The sequence below is a fragment of the Aulostomus chinensis genome, chromosome 7 (genome assembly GCF_037954235.1).
Source record: "Aulostomus chinensis isolate RoL2024-O1b breed Wild chromosome 7, RoL_Achi_v1.0, whole genome shotgun sequence".
Taxonomy (NCBI): domain Eukaryota; kingdom Metazoa; phylum Chordata; class Actinopteri; order Syngnathiformes; family Aulostomidae; genus Aulostomus; species Aulostomus chinensis.
Window position 1 is genome coordinate 13,751,221 of NC_141326.1, and position 15,495 is coordinate 13,766,715.

At 41.1% G+C, this 15,495-nt stretch overlaps 2 protein-coding genes across 10 annotated transcripts in view; one reads left to right on the forward strand and one right to left on the reverse strand.

Annotated features, from left to right (window-relative positions):
* Window positions 1–15,495, reverse strand: part of nlrc5 (NLR family, CARD domain containing 5) — a 77,002-nt gene that overhangs the window by 29,973 nt on the left and 31,534 nt on the right. Inside the window, exon 1 of one of the 7 annotated variants that reach the window (XM_086208562.1) lies at window positions 607–666. The exons of the other annotated variants lie outside the window; for them this stretch is intronic. The gene's annotated coding sequence lies outside the window, so the exon portion shown is untranslated. Of the gene's footprint in view, window positions 1–606; window positions 667–15,495 lie in introns of those variants that run through there. 7 annotated transcript variants of the gene reach the window in all.
* Window positions 690–14,249, forward strand: LOC147258617 (myosin heavy chain, fast skeletal muscle-like). Of its 3 annotated transcripts, XM_086208557.1 has the most exons (43): window positions 690–774; window positions 863–1,040; window positions 3,319–3,395; window positions 3,582–3,624; window positions 4,313–4,534; window positions 4,610–4,753; window positions 4,852–5,008; window positions 5,104–5,131; window positions 5,212–5,320; window positions 5,410–5,502; window positions 5,592–5,655; window positions 5,735–5,833; window positions 5,920–6,023; window positions 6,143–6,281; window positions 6,412–6,530; window positions 6,880–7,029; window positions 7,109–7,279; window positions 7,371–7,674; window positions 7,821–7,885; window positions 7,991–8,078; window positions 8,200–8,317; window positions 8,402–8,525; window positions 8,654–8,794; window positions 8,885–9,136; window positions 9,229–9,471; window positions 9,555–9,731; window positions 9,809–9,954; window positions 10,076–10,166; window positions 10,274–10,663; window positions 10,771–10,897; window positions 10,983–11,101; window positions 11,178–11,374; window positions 11,466–11,649; window positions 11,759–11,924; window positions 12,041–12,165; window positions 12,299–12,607; window positions 12,699–12,902; window positions 13,015–13,140; window positions 13,220–13,390; window positions 13,479–13,583; window positions 13,669–13,764; window positions 13,853–13,984; window positions 14,160–14,249. In XM_086208557.1, exons 5-43 carry the CDS (start codon window positions 4,328–4,330, stop codon window positions 14,178–14,180), a joined length of 5,805 nt encoding a protein of 1,934 aa, XP_086064683.1. In that variant the 5' UTR covers window positions 690–774; window positions 863–1,040; window positions 3,319–3,395; window positions 3,582–3,624; window positions 4,313–4,327; the 3' UTR covers window positions 14,181–14,249. The 3 variants fall into 3 exon arrangements, with proteins under 3 accessions (XP_086064683.1, XP_086064682.1, XP_086064684.1); XM_086208556.1 differs by lacking the exon at window positions 3,319–3,395 and having other exon boundaries at window positions 691–774; XM_086208558.1 differs by lacking the exons at window positions 690–774; window positions 863–1,040 and having other exon boundaries at window positions 3,119–3,395.

Sequence of the window (15,495 nt, forward strand, 5' to 3'; positions counted from 1 at the left end):
ATAAAAGCTTAAACAATAATAGGGGAACTGTTGATGTTCTAGATTCTCATTTAAATAATACCATGTGTGTTTATTTATGTTTTATTTATGCCACTTTCCTCTTATTCGACCAGGGTCAAAAGCTTAATCACCAGAACTTGTTCAGAGTGATAAACTCAGCTATCTTCCAAAAATCATTTTAATAGACACACACTTCATCTGCTGGGTTTCATTTATAACACGCAAGAAATTTAAAATACATGAACTGAACTTTCCATTGTTGAAACTCGACACTAAGGATTCCTTAAAAAAAATACCAGTACTAGTGGCTGGTGTGTAAGCCTAAAGAACTGGCGCACATTAGCCTGACTACAGTATATTGCGTCTGTATGTAATATTAATGTCCAGTTCCAGCCTGAAGCGTTTGGACAACCAGTGCCCCCCCCCCCCCCCCCCCCCCCCCCCCACACACACACATCCCCTACAAGTCCGTCAAATGAGAGAAAGCACGCGCTGATGGAGGGTGACGCGGAGGTCATTCATGTGGAAGCGTGGTGAAGCTGCTGCGGTCCAGTAGTTCTGGCTCAGTCTCACAAAAGTAATGAAATAAAATCAGTAAACACTCACCAACACCCGCCGTTGTAGACTGCAGCGCTTTGAAGCCGCGGCATTACTTTAAAACGAAACCAACGGGCTAACGAACAGTTTTGGTTTCGTTTTCTTGTCATGCAATTATTCAAATAAATGCGTGCGTATAGGCAAATTGTGAAGGACGCACGGAAAAGGAAGGATGAGGTAGTGTGGAACAATGGAGAAGTTTATTTATTGAAAGAAAAAATATTTGTTGATATTAATATGTGTATATTTGATTTTCCGCTTCCAGTTGGGCACGAAATAAATGCAACCAACCAGAAAGGCGCTGCTCTTGCCGGACATGTTCCCCAGACGACACCATGGAATTACAAAATAAGCCCAACGGCAGAGAGTCACCTGACCTACTGCTGTCCGGTGGTTAAAGTTTAGTTTATGAGTCCTTCATCAATGCAGAGAGGCACTTCTCGGTGAGTGCAGCGTTATACTGCATCAGGTTTGGTTCCACAGCAGAGAATATGAGATTCTGACCATTGAACTACATCATTTATAAAGACTTTCTTCACACATATAAAAGCAGACCACCACTGTCATATGTGATCTGATCATCCATCATGTGATGAAGGGGCATCCACCTTTTCATTAAAAGGAGGATAGGTACAGATAACAGCTGCTCTAGCACACCTCCACGTGCATGACTATGATTGCTGCCACATTCGAGATTTAAAATGCAGAATGTAAGACTGGACGTCCCTCTTTATCTTCATTTATAGTCACAAATAGATCACACCATACTTGGTCATTGGTTAGTTCACTTTTTCCTTACTGTGCTTGCTCAGTTTGTTAGGTTGTCTTCTGACTGGCTTTTTACAGAAGCTGCAACAACTGCCTTGAGCTTCAAAACTTAACCCCCATCACCTGACCTCTGACCTCCTCCTATCTCTCTTCATTCTCAGTCTTCTGACACCTATCTAATTACATCGGGCTGGTGTAATTAGATAGATGCGGTGTACCAAATGTGAGATGCGTTTACAAGAAAACATGTAAATGAAGAACTTGGGTCATCACTAAATGAACTTTTATGTTTTTATTTTGTTTTGTTTTTACAGTAACTAAAATGATTATTCTTAAATTACCCATACAAATATTTGCTGCACTCTTTCACTTTTCGAAGTAGTGTAACAGCTCCAGCATTCCATTACACACTACACTGTGAGGCAACAGCAGTTGGAAGGCTTTGCTTTGAGCTGTCAATCACCTGCATGCTCACTACTGCCTGGGTGGTAAACTGTCAGCTGAACATCAAATGACAGTTAAAATACAGCCTGAAAAAGCAATCTCAGCAGAAATCTTGAATATAAAAACAGTAGAACATTTTTCTCATATCTTCTATATGAAGCAGGTTGAATAACGAGCTGAAAGGGAGGATGACTGGGACCGGCTGGTAAACACTGATTCACAAAGTTCGGCACAAACTCAAGTCAACAGCAGACGTTTGTATTGACACAATGAGGAAATGCATCAATTGAGTCACACAATTCCATAAATGGGAAAAAAAGGACCGCACAACCTTGTTGTGAGGGAACGCTAGAAGTGTAACTCATTTTTACCTCACACTTACTGTGTCCTGACTAGCTAAAACAAATATTTTTTTCTTTAGCCTGCCACAACCTCAGAAAAAAAATGTGTATTGAAGCATACAGTTTTGATAATTTACAAATCACAGTATGGATAGAGGACATTTTGTGGCATCTAAATGATACCTATATTTGAAGCCATTCAGTACTTTTCATTTTAACACAGAAGCCTTGCACTACTCCAATGACATGATGGAGTATTACTGTGGGGCCCAACAAATGCTGCTCTCGAGGACCATAACAAGTGTTACTCATTGCACCCTTAGTCAGGTGACAACTGGTTCACCCTGATAACTTAATCATACCCAACAATCAGGACTTCCTTCCTTCTAATTACTGAGTAAAACATAAGACTACACACTGGAGTAGGTCACAAATGCATGCATTTACATGTACAATATTGAGCATCTAAAATTGAAATCGACATTTTTACTTGTTAAAAAATAGCGTGACTAAACTTCATAGGAGGTTGGGTTTTTTTTTGTCTGTTTTGTTTTTTCATTGTTTTTTTTTGCATAAATTTAAAAAAAAGTGGGCTTCATTAGCTCAGTACAGTGGATGCAGAGTCCATGATGTCAGCTGTCTTCGAACTCATGTAGTTGCTGTCTGTCAACTATCAGATTTCCAACAAAGCTGAGACTCTAAAAATAATTTTAAATTGTCAAAATGTAAACCTAAAGCAAGATATATCCTGCTCGGTTAAAGAACTTCTTCAGGTATTATTACAGTATTAAATAGAACAGAAATTGGTATATTATTTCATAAAAGCACTCTCAAGGAACCAAAAATGAGAAGATGCTTTGTGGATTAAAGTTATGATTGGCCAATATTAAACAGTCCTAGCATAAATTTTGGAGAGTTTTGTAGTGCATTTTGAGTGTTAACACCATTTCTGTGAAAAAAAAAAAAAACGACTGTGAAATGCGGAAAATCATTATTCCATCTACATGTTATCAGTAAATATGTTGGTTTTTTTTTAAAGTTAATTATGTCACAAAGGAATTACCAGACATCGCAGGTGCCAGCAAAAAATATTTCAAACGCTCTGAAAGTCATCTTTCCTTCCAACCTTATTTGGAATGTTAGCCTTCTTTAACCTCTGCTTTGTAAGCAAACCAGACCAGATATAAGGGGCGGGAGGGGAGCCTCCAAGTGTGTGGAAGAAGACAAGTGACGTCCCTGCTTGTGGTGAGGTTTCATGCTCTGAAGCAGTTCAGAACTTGGGTGCATTTTTCGATTAATGTATTAACAGTGAAACATTGATAGGTAGAAATTTATAGGTAGAATCTTTGTATATTTTCCATGTAATTTAATATTTATCCTATTAATTTTGAATGATTTTTTCTTCTCTGACCTCAACTTTTTTTTACATAGGTGTGTGGAATATAATATTCTTTTCACAGCAAGAGAGAGTAAGGTGTGTACTACAATTCACTTTTTCCCATTTTATTAGGATTTGCATGTGTAGTCATGACATATGTTTAAAGACTGAACACAACTGGTCAGTAGTCACGATTTGAAAACACGAGTGTTAAGTGTGGAGATGTTGTACACAAGGTGCCAGTACTACCAAGCAAGGCGCGAAACTAACTGGATTTATAAGTATCACAAAGGTGCTTTACTTTTCAGGAAAACTTCTGCTGTAGACCTTACCTTTTCTACAACAGCTTGTGTTCAAGATAAGAGACAATGATATCAAGTCTAGAAAAATGACATAAATGGTACTGAAATGGCAGTGGACAAGGTTTTACGAATTAAAAAGCTAAAGATAAAGCAAAAACTCAACCACAGAGAGAGTCTCTCAGGCACTGAAATGAAATGATGCTGAGACTGACTTAACCTACTAATTTACGTAATCACATTGGTGACTTAAGCAGCCTTTGTCTCTGCGTTATCTATAATACCTGTGTTAACTGTCACCTATATTGCTATAGAGTTCTCCATGTTTGTGATTTCTCAGCTAGAGCCTGCTACCTTTTTGATGTTTATTCGCCAAATGCACAATGGGAAACACATTTATGTGCAATTGCAGATTTTAGGATTTGTCGAGCCATCTCACTTTAAGATATCCTGAATGTCTGTTTAATTTCTCTATTGTGACACAGACATAAACCGCCACCATGAGTACCGACGCGGAGATGGCCATTTATGGCAAAGCTGCCGTTTACCTCCGTAAGCCAGAGAAGGAGAGAATTGAGGCTCAAAACAAACCATTTGATGCCAAGACAGCCTGCTATGTAGCTGATGCTAAGGAGCTGTACTTGAAGGGAACAATCCTCAAGAAAGAAGGTGGCAAAGTCACCGTCAAAGTCCTGGACACAGAGGAGGTTAGTATCGTTAAGTGGGACTGAACTGGTCGATGGCTTTGATCGGTTCTCACTGTCACCCATGTCCTCCTCCAGGAGAGGACAGTCAAAGAAGATGACGTCACTCCCATGAATCCTCCCAAGTTCGACAAAATTGAGGACATGGCCATGATGACCCACCTCAATGAAGCCTCTGTCCTGTATAACCTCAAAGAGCGTTATGCAGCATGGATGATCTACGTAAGATAATCTCCTCACTCAGAAACAATCAATATTCTAAATTACAAAATTTTATCAAGGCAGAAAGTGAACTGTTATGTCTATACGCTTTCTTTCAGACCTACTCTGGCTTGTTCTGTGCTACTGTGAACCCCTACAAGTGGCTCCCAGTGTACGATGCTGAAGTTGTGAGTGCTTACAGAGGCAAGAAGCGTATGGAGGCTCCACCCCACATCTTCTCAGTCTCCGACAACGCTTATCAGTTCATGCTCACTGGTAGGTTTTGAACATGACGATGCAGAATTCATAAATAGTTTGGTTTCTGTGGCAAAAGCGTAGAATTGATGATGTCTATTTCATTGTTTTAACAGACAGGGAGAACCAGTCTGTCTTGATCACGTAAGTTTTAAATTCATTGAAGTTGTTGAAGTAAATCAAATTTCTGGATCAAATTCCAATAAGCCTGTGTCTATACCCAGTGGAGAATCTGGTGCTGGAAAGACTGTGAACACCAAGCGTGTCATCCAGTACTTTGCTACCATCTCAGTTGGTGGTGATAAGAAGAAGGAAGCATCAGGAAAGATACAGGTATGGTAAGCTCTAGAAGAGCAAAATAGGTTGGCTATTTGAGGAAAATTATGTGCTTTGCTGATATGAGTTCTAAATTTGCACCATAGGGGTCCCTTGAAGATCAGATTATTGCAGCCAATCCCCTGCTGGAGGCCTACGGTAATGCCAAAACTGTGAGGAATGACAACTCTTCTCGTTTTGTAAGTATGGACCAATTTCTACATGTAAAGAAGATCCTGATACAATGACCAACTTGGAAGGATGTTTTACATCTCTTTACTCCAAACAGGGTAAATTCATCAGAATTCATTTTGGCACAACTGGCAAACTGGCTAGTGCTGATATTGAGACATGTGAGTAACAAAGTCCAACTATGTGAGAATATAACTTGCACAAGTCAGCAAAGTTTGAACTCATAAACCACATTTGCAGACCTGCTGGAGAAGTCCAGAGTGACATTCCAGCTTCCCGATGAAAGAGGCTACCACATCTTCTACCAGATGATGACCAACCACAAACCTGAGCTGATTGGTACACATCGCCTCATCACACAATGATAAGTCAGTTAAAGTTTTGATAAGAAACAATTTATTAACTTTTACCCTTTTGAATTCCAGAGGTGTCTCTCATCACAACCAACCCCTACGACTTCCCTATGATCAGCCAGGGTCAGATCACTGTGGCTAGTATTGATGACAAAATTGAGCTGGAAGCCACAGATGTGAGTAATTGCTGAAGATCATTTCATAGAGTTTTGTATTTAATTCCATTTCATGGCTGCTTTCAGAAGCATTTCTTGAAGTGATGTTTTTTTTGTGTGGACACCTTCCATGTACACAGAATGCCATCGATATCCTGGGCTTCTCCGCTGAGGAGAAAATGAGCATCTACAAGATGACTGGCGCTGTGATCCACCATGGCAACATGAAGTTCAAGCAGAAGCAGCGTGAGGAGCAGGCTGAGCCTGACGGCACAGAGGGTGAGTATTTACTGTCCTAAAAAACTGAACAGCTGCAGAACAACGGTCGTAAAGTACCATCCTCTGGTTGTCACTTTATCAGCCAATGTCTGTTAAATTGTCAAAGCGTAAATCACTTAAACGTTTTCAGATGCTGACAAGGTTGCTTACTTGCTGGGTCTGAACTCTGCTGACATGCTGAAGGCTCTATGCTATCCCAGAGTGAAGGTCGGAAATGAGTTTGTCACCAAGGGACAGACTGTGCCTCAGGTAATTAAAATATACTGGAACAAACTTCTTCCTTGAATCTTAAAATTATATTTTATTAAGAAATTCAAGTTAGCAACTCATACGTTTTTTAGGGTGAGAGTTCATGAGAAAAACCAAAAAATGGTTTGTTCCATTTAAAATTTTAACATTATAAGTGGTGCGAAACCTGAATCCCCTTATGGAAATTTCCAAATGAGAGCAAATAGTTACATTTAAATTCTGGCTCCTAACTTATTTTGAAATTCATCACATTTATGTCATCAAAACATGATCAGAAATATAAGCTGGAATTTTACAAAACTGACTGGCTTGAATCTATATATATATCTTGTGTTTTTTTTTATCTAAGGTGTCAAACTCTGTGACTGCCCTTGCCAAATCCATCTACGAGAGGATGTTCTTGTGGATGGTCATCCGTATCAACCAGATGTTGGACACTAAACAGTCCAGACAGTTCTTTATTGGTGTCCTGGATATTGCTGGCTTTGAAATCTTTGATGTAAGAGCCACTCTTGGCAAATAAGGGTCATTTTTATGACATTCATATCACTGGCAATTAATTGCCTGCCCTCTCACAGTTCAACAGCATGGAGCAGCTGTGCATCAACTTCACCAATGAGAAACTGCAACAGTTCTTCAACCACCACATGTTTGTCCTGGAACAAGAGGAGTACAAGAAGGAGGGTATTATCTGGGAGTTCATTGACTTTGGTATGGACTTGGCTGCCTGCATTGAGCTGATTGAGAAGGTAAGTGTTTTAACCTGGGATTTGGTGTATTTGCTCTTGACAAAACTTGATGTTTCGATTAATCCTAGACTTCTGTGAATTTTCTGTGAAGCCCATGGGCATCTTCTCCATCCTTGAAGAGGAGTGCATGTTCCCCAAGGCCACAGACACATCCTTCAAGAACAAGCTCTATGAACAGCATCTTGGCAAATGCAAAGCATTTGAGAAACCAAAGCCTGCAAAGGGCAAGGCTGAGGCCCACTTCTCCTTGGTGCACTATGCTGGTACAGTGGACTACAATGTCGGTGGTTGGCTGGACAAGAACAAGGATCCACTGAATGAGTCAGTTCTGCAGCTGTACCAGAAGTCCTCTGTGAAACTTCTTTCTCTTCTGTATCCTCCTGCTGCTGCTGAGGGTACGATATCATCCATAATCAATTAAAATATTTTCTGATGGCTGTCATGGCGGACACAGCTAGCTGTATATTAACAAAATGCCATGTGTGATATCATAAATATTGTCTCAGTCTAACAACATATTTATACTGCAAATGATCAACAGACACTACCAAGAAGGGAGGCAAGAAGAAGGGAGGTTCTATGCAGACTGTGTCTTCACAGTTCAGGGTATGATTTCACTTCGCTAAAGGAGGCACAGTATCACATCTGTTTTTATACCAAACTCAAGCTTCTTTTATTTAATGACAATAATTTCTTTCTTTGGACATTCAGGAGAACTTGGGCAAGCTGATGACCAACTTGAGGAGCACCCATCCTCACTTTGTGCGTTGTCTGATTCCCAATGAGTCAAAGACTCCAGGTACATATCAAGAAAATCTGAGATATGGTTCAGTTTTGTTGTATGTTTTGCTTAAGTGTGTCCTCCAACATGTTAAAATGTCTTCTTTTCATGAGATTGATTTAAAAAATTCTTTTCACAGGTCTGATGGAGAACTTCCTGGTCATCCACCAGCTTAGGTGCAACGGTGTACTGGAGGGTATCAGAATCTGCAGGAAAGGTTTCCCCAGCAGAATCCTCTACGGTGACTTCAAGCAGAGGTATCAGTGAATTGAAGCATCTCAAGTTTCACGCACATGAAAAGAGGAATCCTGAAAATAACCACCGACTGTTTAAATTAAAAGATACAAGGTGCTGAATGCCAGCGTCATCCCTGAGGGACAGTTCATTGACAACAAGAAGGCTGCAGAGAAGCTGCTTGGGTCCATTGATATCGACCATGACCAGTACAGATTTGGACACACAAAGGTAAGCAGCATTCTTTCACTTTTTTATAGAACAACTTGATGTACATTTTGCTGCTTGTTTTACATGAAGGGGAGTGCTTTGTCTCAGTTCATCTTCGAATATATTTAATTTCATATCTGTTTATTCAGGTGTTCTTCAAGGCTGGTCTGCTGGGTACCCTTGAGGAAATGAGAGATGAGAAGCTGGCAGCTCTGGTCACAATGACTCAGGCTCTCTGCCGTGGTTTCCTCATGAGAAAGGAGTTTGTCAAGATGATGGAGAGGAGGCATGTTGAGAACAATTCATCAGGAACTTAAAAAAAAAACAATGCATGAAAATCACAAGTGACACTGTAACAATCTCTTTTTGTCCACAGGGAGGCCATCTACACCATTCAGTACAATGTGCGCTCCTTCATGAATGTCAAACACTGGCCATGGATGAAGGTGTACTACAAGATCAAGCCTCTGCTGAAGAGTGCTGAAACTGAGAAGGAGCTGGCCCAGATGAAGGAGAACTATGAGAAAATGACAAACGACTTGGCTGCTGCCCTTGCCAAGAAGAAGGAGCTGGAGGAGAAGATGGTGTCTCTTCTGCAGGAGAAGAATGATCTGCAGCTTCAAGTGGCATCTGTGAGTAAATGTCAACTAATGGTTTTGCTTTTGTAGTGTGTGTCAAAAAAAAAACACAGATGTGGTAACCTCTTTTCCCCAATGGGAATCAGGAATCAGAGAATCTGTCTGATGCTGAGGAGAGATGTGAGGGTCTTATCAAGAGTAAGATTCAGCTGGAGGCCAAACTCAAAGAGACAACTGAGAGACTGGAGGATGAAGAGGAAATCAATGCTGAACTCACTGCCAAAAAGAGAAAGCTAGAAGATGAATGCTCTGAGCTCAAGAAGGATATTGATGACCTGGAGCTTACCTTGGCCAAGGTGGAGAAGGAGAAACATGCCACCGAGAACAAGGTTTGTTAACCTTTGGATACCTAACATTACCAGTGAAATCATGAGATTTGCCATGAAATATCATGCTTCTCTTGCCACCGCAGGTGAAGAATCTCACTGAGGAGATGGCTTCTCAGGATGAGAGCATTGCAAAACTGACCAAGGAAAAGAAGGCCCTTCAGGAGGCTCATCAGCAGACCCTTGATGATCTGCAGGCAGAGGAAGACAAAGTCAACACCCTGACTAAGGCCAAGACCAAGCTTGAGCAGCAAGTGGATGATGTAAGTTCAGAAATTCACTAAAATTTGGCAAAATAGCACTCTCCATCTACCTCATCCTAACTCATATTACCATACAGCTTGAAGGTTCTCTGGAGCAAGAGAAGAAGCTGCGTATGGACCTGGAGAGGGCCAAGAGGAAGCTTGAGGGTGATCTGAAACTGGCTCAGGAATCCATCATGGATCTTGAGAATGACAAGCAGCAGTCCGATGAGAAGCTCAAAAAGTAAGGGAGGAAAAAATGAACAAAATATTGACAATTCATCTCCAGTTTAGGACAAAATTAATTCCAATATGGCCAACAGCAGGAATGAAATCTTATCATATGCACTTTTTCATGCACACAGGAAGGACTTTGAAATTAGTCAACTGTTGAGCAAGATTGAGGATGAACAGTCAATGGGTGCTCAGCTTCAGAAGAAGATCAAGGAGCTCCAGGTGACTGATATATGATGCTATGTTGAACATTATTGTGTGGACATGTACTCTGTTTGGTATTCTAAAAAGGGACAGTTCAATGATAAACAACTTATATCATTCACCAGGCCCGTATTGAGGAACTGGAGGAGGAGATTGAGGCTGAGCGTGCTGCTCGTGCCAAGGTTGAGAAGCAGAGGGCTGATCTCTCCAGAGAACTTGAGGAGATCAGTGAGAGGTTGGAGGAGGCTGGTGGTGCCACTGCTGCTCAGATTGAGATGAACAAGAAGCGTGAGGCTGAGTTCCAGAAGGTCCGCCGTGACCTCGAGGAGGCCACCCTGCAGCATGAGGCAACTTCTGCGGCTCTGCGCAAGAAGCAGGCTGACAGCGTTGCTGAGCTGGGTGAGCAGATCGACAACCTCCAGCGTGTCAAGCAGAAGCTTGAGAAGGAAAAGAGTGAATACAAGATGGAGATTGATGATCTCTCCAGCAACATGGAGGCTGTTGCTAAAGCAAAGGTATATGACACATCACATGCTGTGTTCATACCCAAATTGGAAAAAAATAAAGCATGCAGAAGTCAAGACTAATCTGATGTGTAACACTGACAACTTTTCCACATTAGGGAAATCTTGAAAAGATGTGCCGCACTCTTGAGGACCAACTCAGTGAACTGAAGACCAAGAATGATGAAAATGTCCGTCAGATAAATGACATGGGCGCCCAGAAGGCCCGTCTTCTGACAGAAAATGGTACGAATGATACAACAGCCAAAGTGATCTGCTAAAACTGAAAATTAAATTCACATTAACGTTTCTTGATCTTTCATCACAAAAGGTGAGTTCAGCCGTCAAATTGAAGAGAAGGAAGCTCTTGTCTCACAGCTGACCAGAGGCAAGCAGGCCTTCACACAGCAGATTGAAGAGCTGAAGAGACAGATTGAAGAGGAGGTTAAGGTAAGAACACTTTACTGTGTACTGAAGTTGTTGGCATGAAGAAACATGGCTGAAAAAGTGTTATTTCCCTTTCTAGGCCAAGAATGCTCTCGCCCATGGACTGCAATCAGCTCGCCATGACTGTGACCTGCTGAGGGAGCAGTTTGAGGAGGAGCAGGAGGCCAAGGCTGAGCTGCAGCGTGGAATGTCCAAGGCCAACAGTGAGGTGGCTCAGTGGAGAACTAAGTATGAAACTGATGCTATCCAGCGCACTGAAGAGCTTGAGGAGTCCAAGTGAGTACAGTTTCAACAATTAAATATCCACAAATGAAGCAGTCTAGGTCAGTAAGGTTTTTTACTGACTAGCAATTTTTTTTTTTTACAGGAAAAAGCTGGCACAGCGCCTCCAGGAGGCTGAGGAGCAGACTGAGGCTGTGAATTCCAAGTGTGCTTCTCTTGAGAAAACCAAACAGAGACTCCAGAGTGAGGTGGAGGACCTCATGATTGATGTGGAGAGGGCTAATGGGCTTGCCGCCAACCTGGACAAGAAGCAGAGGAACTTTGACAAGGTACAACCATTTACTTAATGTGACCATAACAAAACTAATAAAAGAACCTTTTACATGGCATTGCACTGGTATATAAATTAACAGGATGCATGTGAAATGTGTCATTTAGGTGCTGGCAGAGTGGAAACAAAAGTATGAGGAGGGTCAGGCTGAGCTTGAGGGAGCTCAGAAGGAGGCTCGTACTCTTGGCACTGAGCTGTTCAAGATGAAGAACTCCTATGAGGAAGCTCTGGATCAGCTGGAGACCATGAAGCGTGAAAACAAGAACCTGCAACGTCAGTTCCCTTTAGATTTTGGGAGCCATTCTTATAAGAATCATTGCAAAGATGCAAGTGGAGTTATATTCTACATTTGAGGTTAAACAATATGAAACACTTGTATCTCTCTGCAGAGGAGATTTCAGATCTGACTGAACAGATTGGTGAGACTGGCAAGAGCATCCACGAGCTGGAGAAGGCCAAGAAGCAGACCGAGACCGAGAAGGCAGAGATCCAGACTGCTCTTGAGGAGGCTGAGGTAAAAAAAACAAAAACAAAAACAAATAAATACAAGTTTAACCATCTTAATACAAGAAATTCCAAAACATAAGTCATGGTCATTAAAGCTCCTCAGTCAGAGAGTATGATATTTTATCCTTGGATCCCATTAGGGAACTCTGGAACATGAGGAGTCTAAGATCCTGCGTGTCCAGTTGGAGCTCAACCAGATTAAAGGTGAGGTGGACAGGAAGCTGGCAGAGAAAGATGAGGAGATGGAGCAGATCAAGAGGAACAGCCAGAGGGTGATTGACTCCATGCAGAGCACTCTGGACTCTGAGGTCAGGAGCAGGAACGATGCCCTGAGAATCAAGAAGAAGATGGAGGGAGACCTGAATGAGATGGAGATTCAGCTGAGTCATGCCAATCGCCAGGCTGCTGAGTCCCAGAAACAGCTGAGGAATGTCCAGGCACAGCTTAAGGTATTGTTAAGACACTGAACTCCCCACAAAAGATAGTCAGTGCACCTTCAGTTGGATTTTCATGCAAATATTCCCTGATACATTTCACTAGGATGCCCAACTGCACCTTGACGATGCTGTCAGAGCCCAGGATGATCTCAAGGAGCAGGCCGCTATGGTGGAGCGCAGGAATGGACTCATGGTGGCTGAAATTGAGGAACTTAGGGCTGCTCTGGAACAGACTGAGAGAGGCCGTAAAATTGCTGAGCAGGAGCTGGTGGATGCCAGTGAGCGTGTTGGACTTCTGCACTCTCAGGTGAATGTCCCTTCAATTCTTTTCCTTCAATCATACACCAAAACTTTTTTGAAATGATGAGTGTATCGGCACTGGAAAGGACGACTTCAGTCATTTCCCTTTTTCCTTTTAGAACACAAGCCTTCTGAACACAAAGAAGAAGCTTGAGGCAGACCTGGTCCAGATCCAGAGTGAAGTGGATGACACTGTTCAGGAAGCCAGAAATGCAGAGGAGAAGGCCAAGAAGGCCATCACTGATGTATGGTCATTTTTTACTATATTACTCTTCGCACGCTTTCTCAGAACTTTCTTTTAATCTATAATGCTGAAATTTCTAGGCTGCAATGATGGCTGAGGAGCTGAAGAAGGAGCAGGACACTAGTTCTCACCTGGAGAGGATGAAGAAGAACCTGGAGGTTGCCGTTAAGGACCTGCAGCACCGCCTGGATGAGGCTGAGAACCTGGCCATGAAGGGTGGCAAGAAGCAGCTCCAGAAACTTGAGTCGAGGGTAAGACTGTGAAGTTGAACAGTTTGATAAAATGCAGGAACATGTCAAAGATGTTTGAGTTCCAAATATTTTCTGACTTTTCCTGAAGGTGCGTGAGCTGGAGGCTGAGGTTGAAGCTGAGCAGAGACGTGGAGCTGATGCTGTTAAGGGTGTCCGCAAATATGAGAGGAGGGTGAAGGAACTCACCTACCAGGTACAGCTGCATCACCACTGATCATGTACAAATCCCACATGTGCTACATAATGATTAAATTATAAATCAATACTTTTTGTTCCAGACTGAGGAGGACAAGAAAAATGTTGCCAGGCTGCAGGATCTGGTTGACAAACTGCAGCTAAAGGTGAAGGCCTACAAGAGGTCGGCCGAGGAAGCGGTAAGGAAAAATTTAATTACTTATATCATGTTGGATAATTTATAACTTCATTTGAACATGAATTCATGTAATTTTCTGTGTCTTCCAGGAGGAGCAGGCCAATGCTCACCTGTCTAAGTGCAGGAAGATTCAGCATGAACTTGAGGAGGCTGAAGAGCGCGCTGACATTGCTGAGTCCCAGGTCAACAAGCTGAGAGCCAAGAGTCGTGACTCTGGCAAGGTAAACATATCAATTTAATGCAAATTTCTGAAAGCATTATCGTTAATAAATACATATACTCCCCAAAAAAGAAAATATTTTACAAGTAATAACACAGTAATTTATTTGATTATAATTATTGTCACCTGAAGCATATTAAGGTTTTAACTCACAAAAACTATTTATCTGTTTTCAGGGAAAAGAAGCAGCTGAGTAGAACACAGCGTTTCACTGTGTTGAATCACTCAAAATGATACAGTCTATGCTGAACAAAATAAAGTTTAAGGTTCTCTGAAATTGCTGTCTGTATTATTTTAATCTTTTTTTCCAATGAAAGTTAGCTAATGTGAGATTTGTCACGGTGATGAGTGTGTATCATTACAAAAAACTTCAAAAATAACAAAAATATCTTTATTAATTCTGTTAAAAACTAAAGACGTGTATCACATTGTTGAATCGACACAAGTTGAACTTTTCACTCAAACACTGACCTGAAGTGCATTATCAAATGAAATATGTTCAAACGTTATAGATGAAGGTGGTATGGACAGCTCATAGCAAAAAAACATTATCACCAAGCTCAAAGCACCGCTGTTTTTCTCAGGAGAATTAGGGTTAAAACTGAAGTGTAGTAAATGTGTGTAACTAAAATCACTTCTGGAAAAATCCATTGCATGATAAAGAGCTTTTGAAGCAATAGTCAGAGGTTTTAAAGACGGTACGTAAAATGATGAAAAAATAGTTAAAACAGGCCCTACAGCTACATTAGATTGTGTTTTCGAAAGTATCCGGCAAACAAAAGATGTATTTTAACCAGGCAGACAACAGATCAAATATTTAAGAAGATGTATTAATTCATAGTCATTATGAAGTAGCTTTTCAACTATGACGATGTGTCAACTGTTCCGTGACAAATGTTCACATTTATGGCCCACTGAACCACAGAGTACCTGCTTGCACACGCAGACATTATTGATGAGGAGTTTGTTTTATTAAATATAACTGAAATGTTTCTGAATTCGAAATTAGATTACCAACTTAATCGTGACATTTTTATCGGCTGACAGTTTTTGAACACATATTAAATCTTCAACACTACGGCCAGTGACATTTAAAAAGATATTGCTCAACAACTGTGAGGAGCAGTGAAGTGCATGGAGCCAAAAATGGACTTGAAGCTACGATTGCAGGGTCAGTTTAAGTGTTAAAGGCTTGACATATGAGTTTGAACACCAGATACTCACAACAAGAAACCATAAAATGTTTATTATTCATTTAATGGGAAACAGGACAGTTTGAAAGAAACCTTCTGGGGTTTTTTTTTTCAAAGGAGTATGTGCTCAGTTTAACATCTACATTAATTTAATTGATATTTGTAAAAAAAATAATAATAATTGTCGTTAGAATTATATTGATGTGTATGTACATATGTATGTTTTACTGTCAATACGCTTGACTTACGTCAATGACTGAACAGCCTGTCAAAAGACCTGAAATCAAAGTTACCTATTTTAAGTAGGGATTATCACAAA

Coding starts and splice junctions, on each gene's coding strand:
- LOC147258617 (XM_086208557.1), top strand. CDS start 4,328: ATGAGTACCGACGCGGAGATGGCCATTTATGGCAAAGCTGCCGTTTAC. Junction 5,009..5,103: donor TTATCAGTTCATGCTCACTG/GTAGGTTTTGAA, acceptor TTGTTTTAACAG/ACAGGGAGAACCAGTCTGTC. Junction 8,795..8,884: donor AGATGATGGAGAGGAGGCAT/GTTGAGAACAAT, acceptor GTCCACAGGGAG/GCCATCTACACCATTCAGTA.